Source organism: Arachis hypogaea, chromosome 20 (genome assembly GCF_003086295.3).
Source record: "Arachis hypogaea cultivar Tifrunner chromosome 20, arahy.Tifrunner.gnm2.J5K5, whole genome shotgun sequence".
NCBI classification, from domain to species: Eukaryota; Viridiplantae; Streptophyta; class Magnoliopsida; order Fabales; family Fabaceae; genus Arachis; species Arachis hypogaea.
The window spans coordinates 6379344-6401189 of NC_092055.1; the positions used below are offsets into that span (position 1 = coordinate 6379344).

General features: G+C 28.0%; 1 protein-coding gene across 1 annotated transcript; it reads right to left on the minus strand.

Annotated features, from left to right (window-relative positions):
* Window positions 1-16431: 16431 nt before the first annotated feature.
* Window positions 16432-19500, minus strand: LOC112783337 (neryl diphosphate diphosphatase, chloroplastic). The gene is made up of 7 exons (XM_025826261.3): window positions 19363-19500; window positions 18993-19269; window positions 18359-18740; window positions 17950-18168; window positions 17458-17596; window positions 17023-17271; window positions 16432-16915 (listed from the first exon to the last, which is right to left on the minus strand). Exons 1-7 carry the CDS (start codon window positions 19363-19365, stop codon window positions 16628-16630), a joined length of 1557 nt encoding a protein of 518 aa, XP_025682046.1. The 5' UTR covers window positions 19366-19500; the 3' UTR covers window positions 16432-16627.
* Window positions 19501-21846: the final 2346 nt, after the last annotated feature.

Consider the following 21846-nt stretch of genomic DNA (forward strand, 5'->3'; position numbering starts at 1 on the left):
TGCACACTTCGACTTTCTCAGTACAACCTTTAAAAAAATATTGTTTAATAATAAAAAATATTATTTTAATTTTAATTACATTTTTTAAAATATCTATAACAATATATAAAGCGAATAGAAGAGTTTGGTATCCAATTTTTTTTCTATTTTACCCTTATTTTTATCATTTAAAATTACGTACTCAGTCACATACTCACGTTCTGTAAATTATGCATTAACTCACGAGAGAATTATGTAACTGCTTCATTTTCAATCGTGAGAGAAATTTAAAAAACTGCTCACTTTTAATCTTAAAGTAAGATTATAAAAACTGCTCCACTTGTAATTGTTTGTTTTTCTTTTCATTTTCTTATGTTCTGATATAGACAAATAAAAATAAAAAATTCAATAAATCAACAATCATGGCAACGTCGACCCACTTGGACAGAATATGCTAGGCGAAGAAGACAGAATTTGAGCGACAACAACACCTAGCTAGAAGACATGCAACTTATCGGAGGATGATTTAACAAAGAAAATAAGTTGCCATATCAACTGATACAACTCATATCCCAACTCCATTGTCAAGCACAGATAGAGTTACCGATTAACTATAAATATAGGAGTAGTCGAATTAACTACAATTAGATAAATGGTCAGAGCCACTAATTAATCATCTTCAATTTGTTACAGGTAACATATAACATGACATGTATAACGATAAGTTTTAATATTGCCCTTGATGCACTACAAAAAATTCTGGTTAAAACGGCGGTTTTTTTAGGTTTTTACGACGGTTTGAACCGCCGTTATTACCAAGAACGGCGGTTTTAGGAAGTGACGTAATTCTGGGCGCCATTCTGGTTATTACGGCGGTTTTCTGAAAACCGCCACAATTTCCTGGGATAAAACGGCGGTTTTTGAATAGGTTAAAATGGCGGTTAAACCGCCGTTATTTCCTGGGTTAAAACGGCGGTTTTTGGATAGGTTAAAACGGCGGTTTGAACCGCCATTATTACCCTGACAGAGCGGCGTTCTGATTGGTTAAAACGGCGTTTTTAGATAGGTTAAAACGGCGGTTTGAACCGCCATTATTACCCTGATAGAGTGGCATTTTTATTGGTTAAAACGGCAGTTTGAGCCGCCATTATTACCTTGACAAAGTAGCATTTTGGTTGGTTAAAACGGCATTTTTGAACCGCCGTTTTTACCCTGACATAGTGACTTTTGGTTAGTTAAAATTACATTTTTGAAATGCCGTTTTTACTATGACAGTGCCATTTTTATTGGTTAAAAATGACATTTTTTGTCATTTAAAAATGTCATTTTTACCTTATTAAACAAATAATTTTTTATATAAAATTTTACAATAACAAAAAATCACAACTCATCAACAAAATATTACATAACTCATAAATAAAATATTAAACATAATATATAATTTTTTAGTATTGAAAATAAAAAATAATAACTTCTATACAAATATAGTATTGAAAGTCTTAATATATAACTCTTAATACATCAAGTCTCTATTATAAAAAAAATCACACTGCTCTATTATTCGCTTCAAAAGATCTACTTTTTAACTCTTTTGGCGATGGAATCTTACTCTCTTGATCTAATTCCTACAACAAAAATATAATTTGAAAACAAAATAAAAAAGAATAAATAAATAAACCATTAACTTGAACATCACAAAATAAATTTAAACAAAAAATGAAAATTAAGAACAACCAAACAGTAATTTTATTTATATATCCATGTATATGACATAGTGGCCAGTGAAAGAAATCAAAGGATTTGATCTGCAGGAGCAATATGATTATGCACATAACCCCACCCCCAATATAGATAAGCCTATCAAAATTTAAATTTTTATAAAAAGAAAATCTATTAATTAGACACCTACCTAAAATAGATAAAATATTCCAATAATTTTGACCTAGATAAAAACAAAAGGTAAAAACGCTAACCCACCGTAGCCAAATTCACCGCTCCAAATAAAACCCAGGAATTTGGTAATACAATTTGGCCAATCCAATCATAATATCCAACATTTCAAGCTATTTTTCTAGAGTATAATTACTTCCTAGAAGTTCATCTTTTATCTAACGTTCAAATGCATGCATTTTTACTAATTTCAAGAAAATTTTAAACTTTTTAGTTGATTAGCTCTTTCTATAAGTTTTTTTTTTTATTATAGGTATTGAAATCTTTCTTATTTATAATCATATTTCGGTATAAGAACCAAAGTAACGCTTATTCATTTAAAAAAAATGAAAAACAATAACATGAAGCATTTAAAGCATCATATATAATTATATATAGCCATGGTAGAACAAAGAACCTCCCACCCACAATTAATTCCACACCCGAGTTTCTTTTCTGGGAAATATATGTTATTCAGTTTGTCTTGGATATCAATACTAATCACTACAACCCGTTAATCAATTTATTTTCTCTCAACTTAGTAAAAGGAGCTAATTGAATAAAGAACAAATTCTGCAATAAACTTTATCCATGAAAGGCAACATTACCTCGCCGCACAGAAGTTGTTTCATTTCTTGTAAACAGATATTGACCAATAAAAATAGTATCACCTTTCTTCACAGTCTACAAAATTATGGACATAATAATCAAGACAAGCATCATAAACACAGAAATAATCAATATAAAATGAGAAATAAGAAAACAAAATTTGCAAACCCACACAAAAGAGAAAGGAGAGGTTTTAAAGAATATGGAGGAGAAATGTTTCCTGTTGATTCTGGTCATTTGAATTTAGAGATGTTTTAAAGACAAACCCACACATAAATTTATATACAGTCAAACATAAATAAAGAAACTATATAAAAAAATTTGAATGTTACTGCCACTGTGGATGTTATTTATTAACTAGGGATACATTATTCATCTAATCTTATGACTACTATTTCTAACCCTCAAACTGGTACGCATGGGAAATACTCAATCCTAAGATTTTGTAAAGATGTAAATCAGTTGAATGTTTGAACTAATAAATTAAGCATCCTTCTAAAGGACTTTTTTTTATGAGAGAGGTTTGTTATTAAAAGGACTTTCAAAGGACTTCCAAAGCATCCTTCCACACATATGAGAGAGGTTTGTTATTAAAAGAAATTCTTTCTATACAATGGTCAGTTACTTAATATAAAAAAAATTTTCACCAATTTCAAACAGCAACTTCATTAAAAGTTTTTTTATTGGTAGTAAATCATTGTTACGGATTTTCAAAGAATAAAAGTAAAATAGTTTAAATATGTTTATTATTAAAAAAAATTTCGTACATCCATCAGTTATTATGTTGAATAAAAAAAACTTCACATCTTTCACCGTTACTTCATTAAAATTTTTTATTGAATGTAAATTATTCATGCGGAATTTTTGCGATAGATATGCTTTTGAAAGAATAAAAGTAAGATAATTTAACAGGACAATATTTTTTTTTAAAAATTATACAGTAATTTTGTACTAATATATATCATAATTTATTTTACATATAATATTCATCCATCTAAGTTCAGTCGTAGAGTACCTTACAAAAATTATATTTCGGTAATTTTTTTTTATCTTATAACCATTTTATATTTTGGAATTCAAAATTTTGTATTTTTATTTTTATTCAAGATTAATTTTTATATTTTATTTTAGTTTTGTTAATAAAAAAGTATTAATATTAGTTTTAATTTTTAATTTTTAGGATAAATAAAAAGATGGGACTTTTCTATAAATTAGATGTTTGAAAAACTACTTATTATAGAAAAAGTTAAGTCTATTTCTTTACTATACATATAATTCACTCTTAAATAGAATTAACATAAATATATTTATTCAATTTTTAAAATTTATATTAATTATTAAAATAATGATATAATGAATGTACTCCTACAGAAAAAATGAAAATAACTTCATAACTATATTTTTTGTTGGAAGAAAACATAACTCAATAAATGTAAAGTCTAATTTAAATAACTATAGTTAAATAAAATAAGTAATAAAAAACAGACATAAAATTTAACTTTTTAATTATTTGGTATAAAAATAAATCATTGTTCTCATACATAATGATATAGAATTTAACATTATCCTTTTCTATATGTATCTATTTTTTTAGTTTTTATCTTTATTTCTGTGCTTTATTTTAATCTAGGTTTAATTATTCTGTTGGTCCTATAGTTTCGCAAAATTTTCAATTAGGTCCCTATACTTTTTTTCCTTTCAATTGGGTCCTTATACGTTAATTTTTTTTTTCAATTTAGTCCTTATTAACGTTAAACGTCAAAAAAATGTTAGTGAATTGTGAAATTACTTGTATACCCTTAGGGACCCAATTGAAAAGAAAAAAAGTATAGGGATCTAATTAAAAATTCGATAAAACTATAAATATTCAATGAAAGATATTCCTATATCCCTATTCAATGATTCTACAACAAAAAAGATATTCCTATAATCCTTTTTATTTTGTCACTATCATTCTTTTGCTTATTTATATATAAATTATACAAAAATACCTTCTCTTTTTTTTTTAACTTTCAAAATATCTTATCTTAAGAACATACTAAAAAATAAAGGATTGGATAAAATGAAATAGAAATAATAGTAATAAATATATATAAAATAAATTGTCAAAATTATCCCCACAAATATAACAAATCAAATTTTATACAATACAACAAGATAAAGAATTTATTAACGTAACTTTTTCTAAAGAAAGAATTATATATCAGACAGAAGAGTATGTTCTCATTGCTTTGGACTTCACATGTTACTGATTCTTTAGCTCTCACTTTCTTCAAGTATCAGATACCTGCTCCAATTTCAAATGCCCCAGCAACTGAAATGCCAGTTATTGTTCCTGCATACACAACACATTATCCTCATTTTCAACTTGAAAAAGTTTGCTATGAACAATAATCAATACCCACTTCAATTGGCAGTAACAACCTGCAATTACATGTGTCCTCGTATTGTGCTATGCAACATTATAATCTATACAATAATATACAAAATCCAAGTCATGATCATTACTTTACTAAAAGGGCAGAATTATATTATTGAGGTTGTAAGATACCTTTGCAATGAGTAGTGGAATTTTTATTCTCACAAAGGCACATGAAACTCTCTGTCTATGTATTAAATCCACAAGTTCCACCTCCTTTGGATGGATCCTGGCAAGACACTCATAGTGAAAGAACACTTCGGCATGACAAGACACTCGTATAAGATCTTAATTCTAGTTGTTAGTTAACAATAATGTATAGACTAAAATAAAAACCATTCTATTATATGATGATGAAAATATAACTAAAGATAAGGACATCAATCCACATAACACAATGGAAGGGCAATTAAATAGATAAACATAAGCATGGGTTCAGCAGTATATACCTCAACTTCAATGGCACTAAATCCGAATCCAAAATTCCCTTTAACTGCAACAAGTCAATTAGAACAAGCCACTGCAGCCGCAAGTTTGCCTTGGAAATAGATAGACCAAGGATTACTCACTGCAGCAATAAATGCGGTTTTAGAACCACTGTTAAACGGAATAAACCGCAAATTTGCCTTAGAAATCTCTCACGACCTAGGCAGCAGGATAGGGACCACGATCTCTGAGAGTCCTGTATGCCTCTATGACAATGATCAATTAAACTCATAATCAATTAATAATAGATAAAATACATAATCATAACTCATAATCAATTCAACTCTCTCAAAGGTATTTAATCAAACACCTTATCTCCAATCTCACCTCTTTTCTTATTTCTAACATAATCAATTAATTACAGATAAAATACATAATCAGAACTCATAATCAAAATTTTTTAACACAATCAAAACTAATTTTAGCAAACTAAGCTTCACAACTAGATCAATTGGTTCTCCTTGTCATTCAGGATGCTGGTTACCTAATCAAATAAAGTTAAATTACATTCAAGCAGCAACCAAAAATAAGCATAAGCAAAATTAGAGGTATTTAACAATCAAGATTTCTCAACATTGTACCTGAAGCATTAGAATTGAGAGAGGATGCCGTTTGACTACTAGTTGTTTTAAGCATAACATTTCTCCCGTTCTTAGTGTAGTGGGAGGAAGACATTATTGAGAAGAATTATTACCCAACGCTAACAGAAACCCACATATTCATTCTACTCCCGATCTTTACAATTCAAACAAATGAAAGCCATCTGACTGGTTTCTTTCCCACATGCCACCTGGTCTCTTCATCTCCTCCGATCCAACAGTTGAAAAACTAAAACAAAATTCAATCATCACCTGTTGTTGCAGAACCAGTCCAGACAGCAAAACAAAGTCGAAGAACGGCAATTCGAGACAACGCACCTGAGGCGCGGTGAGGCAAGGCGGGACGAGGGGATGCAATAGGCAAGGCGGACGAGCAGAGCAGAACAGAGCACCCGTGGACGATGCAGAGGGACGACGACCACCCAGCGACGGACGACGACGACGCCATGGAAGACGGCAGTAGAGTGCAACGGAAGAGAAATCTAATTGGGAACTTAGGAGAATAACTTAGGGGTAGTTAGAGTTCTCTGATTTTGGGGGACAAAATATAAAGGGTATTTTTGGTATTTCAAAAAAATAAAGATGTTTTTAATTAGGTTTTTTAACCAAATTATGAGAATATTCGATTTTTTGATGGAATATTCTGTTATTTCAAACAGTTTTATGACTGTAGGGACTAAATTAAAAAAAAATAACGCATATGGACCCAATTGAAAGGAAAAAAAGTATAAGAACCTAATTGAAAATTTCACGAAACTATAGGGACCAATAGAGTAATTAAACCTTTAATCTATAACCATATCTATTAAAATATCAGAAATTTTGGTGTCCAAATTTAAATTTCAATATTGTCTTTATTGAGAAGAAAGGTTTATTATTAAAAGAAATTCTCCTGTACAACCGTCGGTAACTTTGCATAAAAAAAACTTCCACCCATTTTAAACAGCAACTTCATTAAAAGTTCATGTAAATCATTGTTGCGTATTTTTAATGAATAAAAATAAAATAGTTGAAACATGATAATTTTTTTAAATAAATGTATAAAAAATAATTTTTTTTAAAATTATTATATTATATTATTTTAATATACTCTTGGTATCTATAAAATATATAATTAAGTTTCAATATTATTTCTAAAGAGAAATTTATTATTAAAATTTTTTTCGTAAGCCACGTTAAATAAAAAATTTTTTACCTATTTTTCACAGTAACCTTATTAAGATTTTTCTATTGGAGATAAATTATTGGTGCAGATTAAAATAGTTCAAAAGGGTAATTTTTAAAAAAATAAATTTACCAGGATATTTTTTCTTTTCAAATTATTATCATACTCTTTTAAAATACTCTAAATACCTATATAACATATAATGTCAATAGGCGTTCAAATTTAAATTTTAATATTGTCCTTAACAAGAGAGATTTATTATTAAAAAAATTTATCCTATAAATCAGTCAGTTAAAAAATTTCCACACATTTTTTTACAGTAACTTCATTAAGAGTTTTCTTTTGGATGTAAATTAGTCATGTATCATCGATATGCTTTGAAAAGAATAAAAGTAGAATAGTTTAACAAGGAGAATATTTTTAAAAAAAAATTTACACATAGTAATTTTATACCAACATATCATGATTTTCTTTGCATATAATATTCATTCTTTTAAGTTCATTCATGGAGTACCTTACAAAAATTATATTTAAGTAATTTTTTATTTTATAACTATTTTATATTTTGGAATTCAAAATTTTGTATTTTTATTTTTATTCAAGGTTTATTTTTATGTTTTATTTTAGTTTTGTTAATCAAAAAGTATTTATATTAGTTTTAATTTTTACTTTTTAGGATAAATAAAAAGATGGGACCTTTTTTATAAATTAGATAATTGAAAAATTATTTGTTATAAAAAAAGTTAAGTCTATTTTTTGATTATAGGAATAGATATAATTAACTCTTAAATATAATTAAAATAAATATAAATTTATTAAATTTTTTAAAATTTACATTAATTATTAAAATCATGATATAATGGATGTACTACTATATAAAAAATGAAAATAACTTCAGAAACTATTTTTTGTTGTTGAAAGAAAACATGACTCAATAACTGTAAAGTCTAATTTAAACAACTATAGATAAGTAAAATAAATAATAAAAAACGGACATAAAAATTATTTTTTTTGTTATTTGGTGTAAAATTAAATATAATAAAATAAATCAATGTTTTCATACATAATGACATAACATTATCCTTTTTTAGATTCATCTTTTTTTTTTAGTTTTTATCCTTATTTTTATACTTTATTTTAATTTTATTAAAATAAAATTACTAATATAATTTAATTTTAATTTTTAACTTTTAATCATAAATAAAAATATGTGACTTTGTATCATTAGATAATAAAAAAAATACTCATAATAAAAAAATTAAATTTACTTCTTCGTTATATTTATAGGAGTGTAGATAATTCACATAAGAGTTACGAGATTTTTTCTAACTTTATTTTTAAAGTAGTATTTACTTTTCAGTGTAATAATTACAAACTAATATACAATGGTAACTAATAACGATTGAAGAGAACGTAGAAGGAGAATAAAAATGGAGGAAGGAGGAGAGAACAAGATAATATAAAAGTGGTGGTGAGCCAACGATGGACATGTGGATATAGATAATGGTAAGAAAAAAATAATGAAAATAAAAATTAAAAATTTTAAAAGAATAATAAAACTAAAGATAATTTAAAATGTTAAATATAAAGTTATAAAAAACAAAAATTTTTTAATTATTAAAATTATGCAAGAGAAAAAGTGATTTCAATATAAATTTTTATATCAGCTTTAAATTAAATAAAATTGAGAAATAAATAAATTTATAAATTTTTATAAATTTTTATTTTCATTGTCACATGTAATAACAACGTAATGATTTTAGTATTATACTTAAATTAATTTAAATTTAATTATTCTATATATTAAAAAATTTAATAACTTATAATTTTTTTATTTAATTATTCAATACAAAATTTTTAAATGCTTGATATCTTAATTTTTTCTTAAAATGATAAAATATGACTTAAAAAGCAACTATGAAAAATAAGTATCTATATAATAGTTATACATCTAGATATTTAAATCAAACAAGAAAATAATTCTTTAACAACTCAAAAGTTAGCACAATGAATAGTTATGGATCAAAGTGATAAATAAAAATAAGAGTTGTGATAATGGTATGGTGGTAATTGATTGCGGTTGGGGTTAATAGAAGAAGAAAAAAAGGAAGGGAAATAAAACAAGGCAACATAATAATCACCACAAAACAATAATAGTTATACATGTAAAAAGAATAATAAAAAAATAATAGTGTATGATATGATGAGATGATATAATCAAAATAAAAATTAATAACTTAGAAATAATAATAAAATTAAAGATAATTAAATATGTTCAATATAAGATTAAAGAAATAAATATTTTTATCTATTAGAATTATGCATAAAAATAGAGTGGCTTTTGAATTTAAATTTTTTAATTTGCTTCAAATTAAATAGGATTGAGAAAATAAATAAATTTAATATATAAATAACTAATTTGTAAATAATGTTAGTAAATTTTTATCTTAATTTTATTACACATAATAACAACATAATCCTTTTTCCTTATTTTTTAATTTAGATTTATTTATTTTATATTTCTTACAAATATTAAATAACTTAAAATATTTTATTTTTTTATAATTTTTTATAATTATTGATATTAAATTAGGATAACATTTTTGTCTTTTTTTTAACTATATCTTTTTTCGATAAGATATACATATCTTTAATGTGTGCTTTTATAATTTAGTATTTTAAAAGTTTTTTTTATAATAATTTTAATTTTAACAAAATATCATATAACTAAGGCTATGTTAATTTTGAAATGATAAAAAAAATACTTATTTGACAAATTTAAAGGGTAAATAATAAATTAATACCAATACTAAAATATGATATAAATAAGATCACATTAATATTAAAATAAAAAAATAGTGATCTAATAAATTAATATATTAAAAAAATAAAATTAATTTCTTAAAAACAATAGAAAAACGGCTAAACACTGTTGAGCCGCTAGTTATAATAATAGTAATTATGGTAACATAATCATACTAAAAGCCTTTTCATATATAGTACAAGTGAATAGATAGACGCGCACTCTATATGATTACTTCTTTTATTTGACACTGGCGGTGGTGCACTATAGTGCTATAGCGCTATTATTTGACCTGATATGTGATATTATTTATTGTTATATATATGAAAAATGTGTATGTGGAAAAATAAAATGCTGAAAAATAAAATAGATAGAAAAATTAATTTTTCATTATTTGGATCAACAAAGAAATTGAATGGAAAAAATAAAAGTATATGTGGGATTCATGTAAATTTTTTTTCTTCAAAGTTGCAAAGAAAACTGATGCAAAAAAATAAATATGGATAAAAATACAGAGTTAACATTTGAATTATAATTTATATATAATATATAAAAATATTAATATATTTTTATACTATTATAATTTTTTCTCTTCTCACTTTTCTTTCCATCCAAGCAAAAGAAAAATAACATTTTTTCTTCATCTAAACAACACAAAAAAATATATTTTTCTTTCCATTTTCTTTCCTTTCATTTTTCTTCTTTCCATTTTCTTTTCTCTTATTTTTCATCTTATCTCCAAACAATAGTTTAGTATTTATCTATTTATCTTCTATTAATATTATTATATCAAGGATACATGTGACTTTATAAAAATGATATAACCTAAACTTTGATTATCTGAGAATTTGTTGAGTGGCTAGAATAGCTCCACGTCACGAACTAATGAATATTAGCAATAGGGATGATCACAAAAACAGCCAAAACGGGTATTTGTAGGGATTACTCGCATTTTGGGATAGACAGGGACTCGTGAAATCCTCACGACCTGCCAGACGAAAATGGATGGGGACTAAGGATGGCAAACGGGTCGAAACCCGTCGGACTGGCCCACATAACCTGCCAAAAAAGACGGATTTGGCTAGAAATTTGAGAACGCCAAACTTAAAAAGCCCGCCTACCCGCACCGCCTAATTCATTGGCTTTGGCGGGAGGGGAGCGGGGCCGGGCAGGCTTTCCCGCTGGACCAAGCTTTTATTTTGTCATGGTAATTTTTTTTATAATTTTTTATGATGTTATTGATCTATAAGAGGATGAAGATGATAATTGAAGATGTTCTAAGTTATATTTTGGATTATGTTTTATGTTTGATTAATTATAAACTTAAAGATGTTTAATTATATATTTTGGACAATATTTATTTTATTTTGGACAATGTTGATTTTATTATTTTATTTTAAAAAATTTGGTTTATAATTATGTTTATTACATATTTATATTTATAAAGACTTTAATACGTGTGAATTTAAAAATTATAATTTTTTATGTTTTTAAAAATTATAAATTTATTGAAATTGTTGTGAAATTATATATTATTTAATATTTAATGGCTTATAAAAAAAAGGAGAGCCCGCCAATCCGCCAGCCTACTATTAGGCGGGGCGGGAGAAAAATTCAGGATCGCCTTACTAGACGGGGCAGAGCGGGATGCCGGGGTGGGCCAGCCCACCAGATGGGGGCTTTTGGCGAGACAGGGCGGGCTTTTCCGTTTGCCACCCCTAATGGGACACGGACATAAGTATCTGCCCCATGAAACCTATTAAATATATACAAATATAAAATTATTAATTTATCTTAATTTATATATACATAAATCCATTTCTTAAATTTAGTAACCCTAATTTCTGTCTCCAATTCGAATTCTTCCTTTTTCTTCCAGACTCATTCTCAGCCTCGATCCTCTCTCTCTAACTCACTTTCTCTACCTCTCAAGTTCGTCACTACGTCGCTCAGTATCATCTCAAAAATGTTATGTTATGTTATTATGTTGGAATATATTTTTATATTTTCTCCTTTTAAAATTTTATTTTTCATAATGAATATGTTATAAATTGTGTTGAATTATATTAAATTGATTATTTTATTATTATTATATTATGTCTTTTTGTGTTAATTTTTTTCAAAAGTTTTCAAAGAATATTCATAGATATTCGAGAAGATCTGCGTTCCCTAAGGGGTAATTAAATAGGAACTTGCAATGACGGAGAAGGATCGAGAACATTTTTTTTAAATAGGAGTGAAGGATGGGAAGGGGGCTTCTCACGCTCCCCCAAGTACTCATTACCATATCTAACTAACAACAGAGATCCAATTTGAACCCATTTAAGAAGGAACGCGTGGACTTCATCTGCATTGGGCCTTTAAGGTAATGAACCTGAATCGGATTTGGGACCCTAATAATGGATTTTAGTTGATCTTGCTTGCGTTGAAGTTTTACTAGGTCCAAATATATCTTGGATTAATATTTTGAGTTGTTATAACAAATACACTATACTATTTAATATTATAACACTTAATATATGTAAAGTTGGATATATTTACAAGACAATTAATTATCTCTTTTTTAGTTTTAAATATTATTTTTTAATGTAACGAAAAAGTAAAAATAACAATAATCACTCACATAATTAAAATAGATAATCTTAATATACATGACACTATATATATCAAAGATTATTATATATGATATGTAATTTTTTTTCTTTTCTGTAGTGACGATTTATATAATTTATTGAACGATTTTTTATCTTAATATTTAATAAAGTTAACATAAAAAATATTATTTAATATGTAAAATAAGTAATGTAAGTCATCATTTAGGATAATAAATATAATAGTGCAAATACTTATTTATTTATTAGTAGTGAAAAAATATGTAAATAGTATAAATTGATATTTTTTAAATATAAAAGTAATAATAAAGGTTATTAATTAAATTAATTACATAATTAAAAAATTATGAAGAATTTTTTAAATAATAATAAAAAATAAGATCACTATTTTCATATATTACAAAGTTTATGAAAAAAAATTTTGGTTAATAAATCAATCCTCACTAAATTATACATTAATTCTGTTAAAAAAATAAATAATCAATACATTGGATATCATTATTTATGTACTAATATAATATATATTATCGTTTATTAAATTTATAATTAATTTTTAATCTAATTTTCGGTAATTAAAATTTAAATGATTGAAATTATTAAATGCTGAATATTTTGTATCTAACCAATTTATTTTTTTATTAAAATTAAAAAAGGATGAGTTGTTAATCAATTTTAAATTTAAATTTAAATTTGAGTAAGAAAATAAAAAAATATTTTAAATTTTATCTCACTAACCAGAATTGATTTTAAGATAAGAAATTACTTTGTATATCATATATTATAGGATAGTATGGTCATTTGTTATTTTTAATGATAAATATTGTTAAATAAAATGGTGTAAGAAATTAGAAGAAAATGTATTTACAAGTTTAGGAAATATTAATTTATTTTTCAATAGAATAAATTATATATTGAATAACAAAAGTTGTTATTGATTTCTTTTCACACTAACTAATACTCAACGATAGTGTTTCGGTACACCATGTTACAAAGAAGTATTAATCGATCTAATGAGTTTTGTAATGACATAAGCTTATAAATTTGAAAATTTAAAAATCATTTCACAAAATGTGAAGTTTTAACAAATAACAATGTTGATCATATTGTTTTGACCAAGGTTTTGAAAACCGAATTGGTCATCGAACCGCTCTAGCTACTGGTTCACTGGTTCATAGGTTCAACTGTGGTTAAACCGGAAAAATCATTTTATAATAAAATAATAAATAAAATATAAATAAACACATTAAAACATAATTATAGTCTAATATAAATCTTAAAATATAATCCCAATTAAAAGTGTTACATAAATCATAATGTTAAGATCTCATTTAAATACAAACTCAAAAGTCAAATAACAAAAACAACCAATCAAACATAAACATGCCAACATCCAACTGATTCAAGTTTGATAAAAATTTTCACTTACAATAGAAAGTATCAAAGCTGTTGATGGTAATACAGCAGTTCCTCCTAGAACATAAAGACCCACAGAATTAATACTTCTTGCAACTCGCTTGCATTGAACTCCCTAGTATTTTCAGAAGACTCAAAACAAAAATATTGGTGTAACACCCCAAGAATGAACAAACACATAAGCATAATTACAAAATCAAAGGACTTGGCACAAATATAATGGTGAAAATCCATAAATCAGGGGCAGTAATGCACATCTGACTAGAACCAAAATAAATCTTCCACGTATTTTGTATTTAATCTTTCTAGGAATATCTAGCCTTTTCCAAATAAAATTGGCAAGCAACAATTGTCATAAAAGGACACCACTTAACATATCTTTAAATAATTTATTTTCAACTGTTTAAAAAAATTGACTTAATAAAATATGGATGATCCAAAGTAAGAATAAGAACTGGAATGGCATACATACTTTCATGTTCTCAACAATTCTCTCAGGTGTCTTTTGAGCAGCATGGAATGCATATATATTGTTGTAGGCCACATCAAAAGCTTCCTTAATAGCTCCATCAAACTGTACTCCCATAAAATAACATGAAGTTAAATAGCAGAAAAAGCTGACTCTTACTCTCTCAAACCAGAAAATTAGTTGCATAATTTCAATTTCAATTCAAGAGAAATAAACAAACAAAACCTACCTATCAATTAGTTGCAGAATTTCAATTTCAATTTTAATTATTCAGTTGAAAAATCAGTTGAAACAGGCAAACAATTATTCAATCACTATATTAGTTTACACTTTACAGTTCACAGAAAAATAATTATTCAATCACTATATCACCATATCAGTTCACAGTTGAATGACTTGAATCAGAGTTCACAAAACTTCACTATATCAGTAAACCACACAGAATCAAGCAATTATTCAATCATAAATTCATAGTTAATAAAAAAAAAATTACCTGGAGAATACACAAGAGACAGTGGTTACAGAAGGGGACAGAGATACCGAAAGACAGAGACAAAGACACCGAGCGACCAAGGGAGACAGAGCCACCGAGAGATACCGAGGGAGACAGAGCAGCAAACGGTGGCTTCGAAGGTCGCGATGGTGCTGCGCAATGGAGGCTTCGAAGGTTGCGCGACGGAGGCTTCGAAGGTTGCGCGACGGAGGCTTTGAAGGTTGCGCTGGCTGCTGCGCGATGGAGGCAAAGTGAGCGAGCACGAGACGGTGGCTGGACGAAGGTGAGCTCGATGAGATTGAGGAACCCTCCCCCTGACTGAGTGTGTGTGCGAGACTGAGAGGACTGACGAGCTCGATTAGGGCTTGGCTGTGCGATGGAGTAATAGTTAGGGATTTTTGGGGATTGAAACGGCAACGTTTAGTTGCCTTCTCTAAAAACCGGTCGAGTCACGGTTCGGTTCGACCGACCGGTTCATCGGTTCGATGGCAGTTTCTGAAATCTACGGTTTTGCTTATTGCCCGAACCGATTTTCAGAACCATGGTTTTGACTTCAAGAATGAATACGATACTAACAAATAAAATTGTCCAAAGTAAATTTTAACAAAGGTAAAAGTCCATAAGTATTGCTATTAATGAAAAATTAATCTATTTTAAAGACAAACACAATTTTTTTATGGATTTCTTAATTCGACAAGTCGATGACTAATCTACCACATATTGATGTTCTATTTATTAAAGGTCTGTCGCTAACTAATGGATTGTTATACACACAAGACGAGATTCGAACTCCAAATACTTGTCTAAATAGACAAATAAAATGACCATTCAACTAATCTAAATTGATTAAAATAAATATTAATTATTTTTAATATATTTAAATTGTAAAATATTTATAATAATAATTATTATATATATTTTTCATCTAAATTTTAATAAAAATTTTTTATATAATTTTATGTATTATCCCGTGCAGGACACGGGAATATACACTAGTTATTGATATTAAATTAGGATAACATTTTTGTCATTTTTTTTAACTATATCTTTTTCCGATAACATATACATATATTTAATGTGTGCTTTTATAATTTAGCATTTTAAAAGTTTTTTTTATAATAATTTTAATTTTAACAAAATATCATATAATTAAGGCTATGTTAATTTTGAAATGATGAAAAAAAAACTTATTTGACAAATTTAAAGGATAAATAATACATTAATATCAATACTAAAATATGATATAAATAAGATCACGTTAATATTAAAATAAAAAAATAATGATCTAATAAATTTGAAGAGCGAATAATATATTAAAAAAATAAAATTAATTTCTTAAAAACAATAGAAAAATGACTAAACATTGTTGAGCCGCTAGTTATAATAATAGTAATTATGGTAACATAATCATACTAAAAACCTTTTCATATATAGTACAAGTGAATAGATAGATCGTGCACTCTATATTATTTCTCTACTTCTTTTATTTGACACTGGTGGTGGTGTTGCACTATAGTGCTATAGCGCTATTATGGAGTCCTTTTTGGATAAGAAAATAAAGGTCCTAGCTACACAAACAAGAAAACACTTAAATTATTTGATTAACAATAACAACCACCTGACACACTAGATTTGTTTGACGACAGCAACATTATTGGCATTTGGCAATAGACTTGACATATTGATGCAGGTTGGAAAGGCTTGGATTGGTGCGGTAATGGTACATTAGAGGGACCATTCTAGCAGCATTCAAGCAGAATTTGGTATATGAAGATGAAAATTGGTGATCTGTGCTCAACACTACTTGTCTATTGAGACGTTTCCATTCCATTGAAATCAGCTCCTCAACATGCTTTTGTGCGTCTTCAGCTGAAACCTCTTGATGTTCTCTCATGTAGCACTCAATGTATGACCCATCAAACCCCGTTTCATTTTTGTTCTACATTCATCATTGAAATGTATGCATGTGTTACAATGCAAAGAGAATATAAAATACAATATGATGAGGACTAGATATTATTATAGATAGAGTTAATTTGATTTTACCTTGTATCCTTCTAAATCATCACTAAGTCGAAGGATTTTGGCCACGGAGTATATAATGTTTGGAAAGTCGTCAAAAATTGCTAGAGATTTGTGTGTTATATTTTGATGCAAAAGGAAAAATGCATGGACAAGCACCACGTGCACTCCTGTGCTTACAACTGCATGCTTCAGGTACTCCTCTGTCTTTGGCAGTTCACCAGAATTCAACCAATGTCTCTCTTCCAAGAACGCATTCGATAGTCGTATCCACTGTTATTAATACATAATATCAAAAAGTTAGAAATATTATTTCTTTATCAAGTTATCTATATTTTATTTTATTCTTAGTTTAATCAATTAAATAAAATTTATCTCTTTTTATTAGTAATTATTCATATATGTTTAATGATAAGTGGTCGCAAGAAACACATCATGAAATAAATAACTCTTTATTACCGAATTTTTAACAGTATCTATGGGATTCAATCCTTGCTTTTTGTAGACTTTTTCAGCGAAATCGTTGGTAATTTTATAAAGAGCACGCAGACAAATTTTCATGAATTCTGGAAGCTGCTCTGTTCCCACCAATTCCCACCTGAATTATAAGAGATCAATTTGTTATCGTTTGTAATTAAGCATTGACATGGACTTTCAATTTTTTAATTTGTGTGTTCATAGTTCAACAAATTAAAAAATAAGTTAATCTCGCACGATTTAAATAATCATTTCTTAAAAATAAACTGATTTTGTTAGTTGAAATGCCAAATAACATGTAGTTTATTTTTTCAGGTGGAGACAATTCTAGTCACTTTCACGTAAGACTTTCTTTTCTTAAAAAACGCAAACAATCATTAATTACTTCCTCACTACTCTACAATAACACTGCAACCATCCTCCACAGAATCTAAATTAATTGTAGAAAATGAATATGATGATGATGATGTGTACCTCTTGACCGCATCAGTAAATAGAATTAGCTGATCCAACGTGCCATAAACATCGAAAATGTCATCAATTAGGTATACTAGCGAGATGCATTTCGTGAGCTCAATCCTTTGCTCTGAAAAGCTCGGATCTGTGAAGCACGCCATGGGCCACATGTACCATTTTAGAGCTTCATACCCTCCAAATGTCGGCTCCTTCGACATAGCTTCCCCTTTCCACCATCTATCAAGGGAACATATTTGTAAGTGGCCACTTAGATCTTATAGCGGTTATTATTACGAAAAATGTTAGAGAGTCATCAAAACTTATTATTTAAAAGTGTAAGATAAAGTCTGTTGTTGGATTACTAAATTAAATAAATTAAACTAAAAAAATTGAGTTGACGGATAGATGATTTACTCGTAGAACTTACTTTGAAACTTGAAGGGCTTCATGCTGGTTCATGAGCCTAACTATGGAGGAATTGATTTCTGCAAGTTCCATAAAACACACAGATTCCTTGTCGGGCTTGAAATTCCTAAGCAAAATGGTTTTGTCCATGAATCTAGGCAGGTTGTGATGAAGTGGTTGCTGGAGAGAGATTGCAACATATTGAGCTTCATGATGATGATGATGCCTTGACTGCAGCCATGAATGAAGAAGCTCGCGGCAGAGGCGCCCCGAATCCTCAAGAGAAATATCTTCTTCTCCAATGCTTAGCTGCGCTGCTTCATGTACCGCTATGAGACTCTTCACATCTTCACCATATGCTTCTCTCAACTGCACTTTGTTCTTCTTCAACCTCTCAAATATATCTGCACAACGTTGATATTATAAGCTCTCTCTATGAATACATATGTTGTTTGGCTTATTTTTAAAATAAAATTATATATCTAAATTTTTTTATAAATTAAGTTTAATTAAGTTAAATAATAAAATTTAAAATAATATATTAATCATAATTAATTTTTATTATGTTAAACTAATTTAATTAAATTTATTTTAAAAAAATTTGAATATATAATATTATTTTTATTTTTAATGTGTATTTTATATTATATAACAACCTGCATTAAGGGAATAACCTCCTTGTCTGAGTAAACGGAAGGAGAGTGCAACATTGTCAAGTTGATGGCTTTGGAAAAAATCAATGGGATCTGTGCTCACTATGAAATGTTGCTTCTCAAGTGCAGCTTCAATGTCCTCTTGAAAGTGGTGTTCAATGCCAAGCCTTTGGATTAAGTCAACCATGTACAAACTCTCCATCGGATCCTCGCTAATAACTTTCTTCATTACTTGCTTAGCCTCCTTCAGCATTACAGTTTGATTTGCATATAAAATATCCTGAAAATGCAAAACAGTTTAAGGGTTTTATTTTGTAGAATAATTTTGATGGAGAAACATGTTGAGTTGGATTAATTTGTTGAGAGCTCTTACCATGATGCAGTTTGTGCTTTGAGTAGCTTGGTGTATGTTACAAATTAGAATTGAAGCTTGGCAGTTATTAAGTTGAATAGTGATGGCTTACAATGAGAGTAGTAAAGACAATGATTCAAGACATTAATGTAGCTAGAGCTACTTGCATTGCAATTTGCTTGGTGAATTTGGGAATGTGTATTCATATGAGGGTCCCCATATTTATGGGAAGCAAAGTCTGCTGATTTTCCAACAATCTTGAGACACCGGGTGTGTGAAACTGATCAATGCGTGTATTTTAAACATGCATGTTTTTATCATGGATACTAGTTTGGTGCCCGCGCTGATTGTGTATTTAACTATTTATCATATTATATATATTGAATTATTATATATATATAAATATATAAATAAATTGTAAAATGGAGTGATATGATTTAATAATAATAAATTTCAAAAATAATAACTCAAAATTGACTCTACCTAAATATTATTTCGTATAATTAATAATTAGTATAATGTATACATTAAAATATTTATTAGGTCCATAATTTCGATTTATAAAAAATTCATCCAAATAAATAGTCTAATTTATATAAAGTATATTAATAAAATAATTAATAATTTAAAAATATTAGTCAACGTTATTGCACATATATCATTTGAAAAAAAATTGAAGGATAGTAGATTTTTGTATTTAAAAAAAAATTAATATTTAATAAAAAATTTATTCAAAAGAATTATAAGCTTTTTGTTACGTCAATTAAAAAAATAATTTTTAAGTTGATATGTCATAGTATGAATATATAATTTATGAATAATTTTTGTAGAGATATAATCATTTATGGTAGTTCTTTTTATTAGTTTAAATTTTTAGAAAAAACAATATCATAATATAGTATCAGAATTCTATGTCATAGTATCATTCATACGAAGATAATATTATAAATGTTTAATTATTTTGCAGGTCCATATAGTTTCACCGAATTTTCAATTAAGTCCCTATACTTTTTTTCTTTTTAATTGAGTCCCTATACGTGAATTTTTTTTTCAATTAAGTCCCTGCCGTGTGTATAACATTAAAGTTAACAGAATATTCTTAATAAAAAACGAATATTCTTTAAATTTGGTTGGAGTGGCTAGCTAGAGAAACATGCATTATTTCAAAATACACAAATCACCCCTTGCAATTTATCACAAGTAAAAAAAGAAACCCTAACGTTCTCTGTGGAGAATGCGATTAAGTCGTCCTCTGCTTCCCCTCTTTCGGGCCGTCGTCAACATCCGTCGCTGGGGGCTTCTGCAAGGAACGCTTGGTGGTTCGCCGTCCGTCGCCACCTTCCCTGTGAACCGGTCTGTTATACTCTGTTCCGTTCGGAGGTGGTCAGCGCGTTTCCCGTCGCCGTCTGTCGCGGTGAAGCCCATCACCGTCGCTGCGCCGTATCGATCGGAGTCTCGTAGCACCTGGCCTCCCGTCCCCGCATTGTGCGTCTGCTCCATCTCCCTGCACTCGAAAGTTCTCTCTGAAAACAGGTCAGGAAAAAAAGCTTCTTTTGTTAGTTTTAAAAGTTGATGTGTATGCTAATTTTATTTTATTTTTTTTATAAAAATGACATTGGTTGAATATCTATTTCTGGGATTGATTTTTGGATTGTTTTGATAATGGTTGATTTAGGATTTACAATATGGATATCTCTATGCATGGATTTTGTTAAAGGGGGAATTGAAATATAAATTAATTTTGCTAATGATAAATTGTGTTTATTCTTGAATGTTGATTGTTGTGGCTGTGATGATGTTTTTTAAATGGATTATGTTTCTGTTTTTAATACCTGTAGTGATGGGGGACTCAGATTTTACCATAGACATACATCATGGTGGCAAGTTTATGACAAATCTTGAAGTAACACTAACCATTGAAGACGTGAAGCTTCTCATCATGATAAATCTTTTTTGTTACTTCATGCCTTAATATCTGATTTCATATCATGTTATGTGATGCTTTGCGCCCCCAATTTGAGCTAGGATTAGTGGATTACTCATTGATCCCTTTATTGGGTCTGCTATGCAAGCTTCAATTAGTTTTTCTTAACCATGTTTGCTGGTTTTGTGGAGTAGGAAAGAGGCAAAACCTTTGTAGCAATGAGCAATGTGATTGCTCTTTACTTGTGGTGTTTGTTATATTTTCTTATCTTTTGTGTAGTCAGTTAATTGATCAACATAGTTAATGATATTTTAGATATGATGATATTCCAACCTTTCTTCTTCATCTTGGTGTCCCATTTTAATCTCTTGGCTTTTGAGGAAGAATTGATTGACTGAGATTGGAAATAAGGAGAAGCTGAATGTTTTAGGGGTGTTCTATTCGTATTGTGTTATTTTTTTTTCAGTTTTTTTAGTTATTTTTAGTTCCTGTCTCTTAAGCTGTGAATTCTTAAGTTTTGTGAATTTGTAGTTCAATTTCAGTTTTGCTTAATTATTTGCAACTTCTGTTTGTTTCTCAAA

Coding starts and splice junctions, on each gene's coding strand:
- LOC112783337 (XM_025826261.3), bottom strand. Junction 18,741..18,992: donor AGGTTATTCCCTTAATGCAG/GTTGTTATATAA, acceptor AACGTTGTGCAG/ATATATTTGAGAGGTTGAAG. Junction 16,916..17,022: donor ATGATTTAGAAGGATACAAG/GTAAAATCAAAT, acceptor TGATGAATGTAG/AACAAAAATGAAACGGGGTT.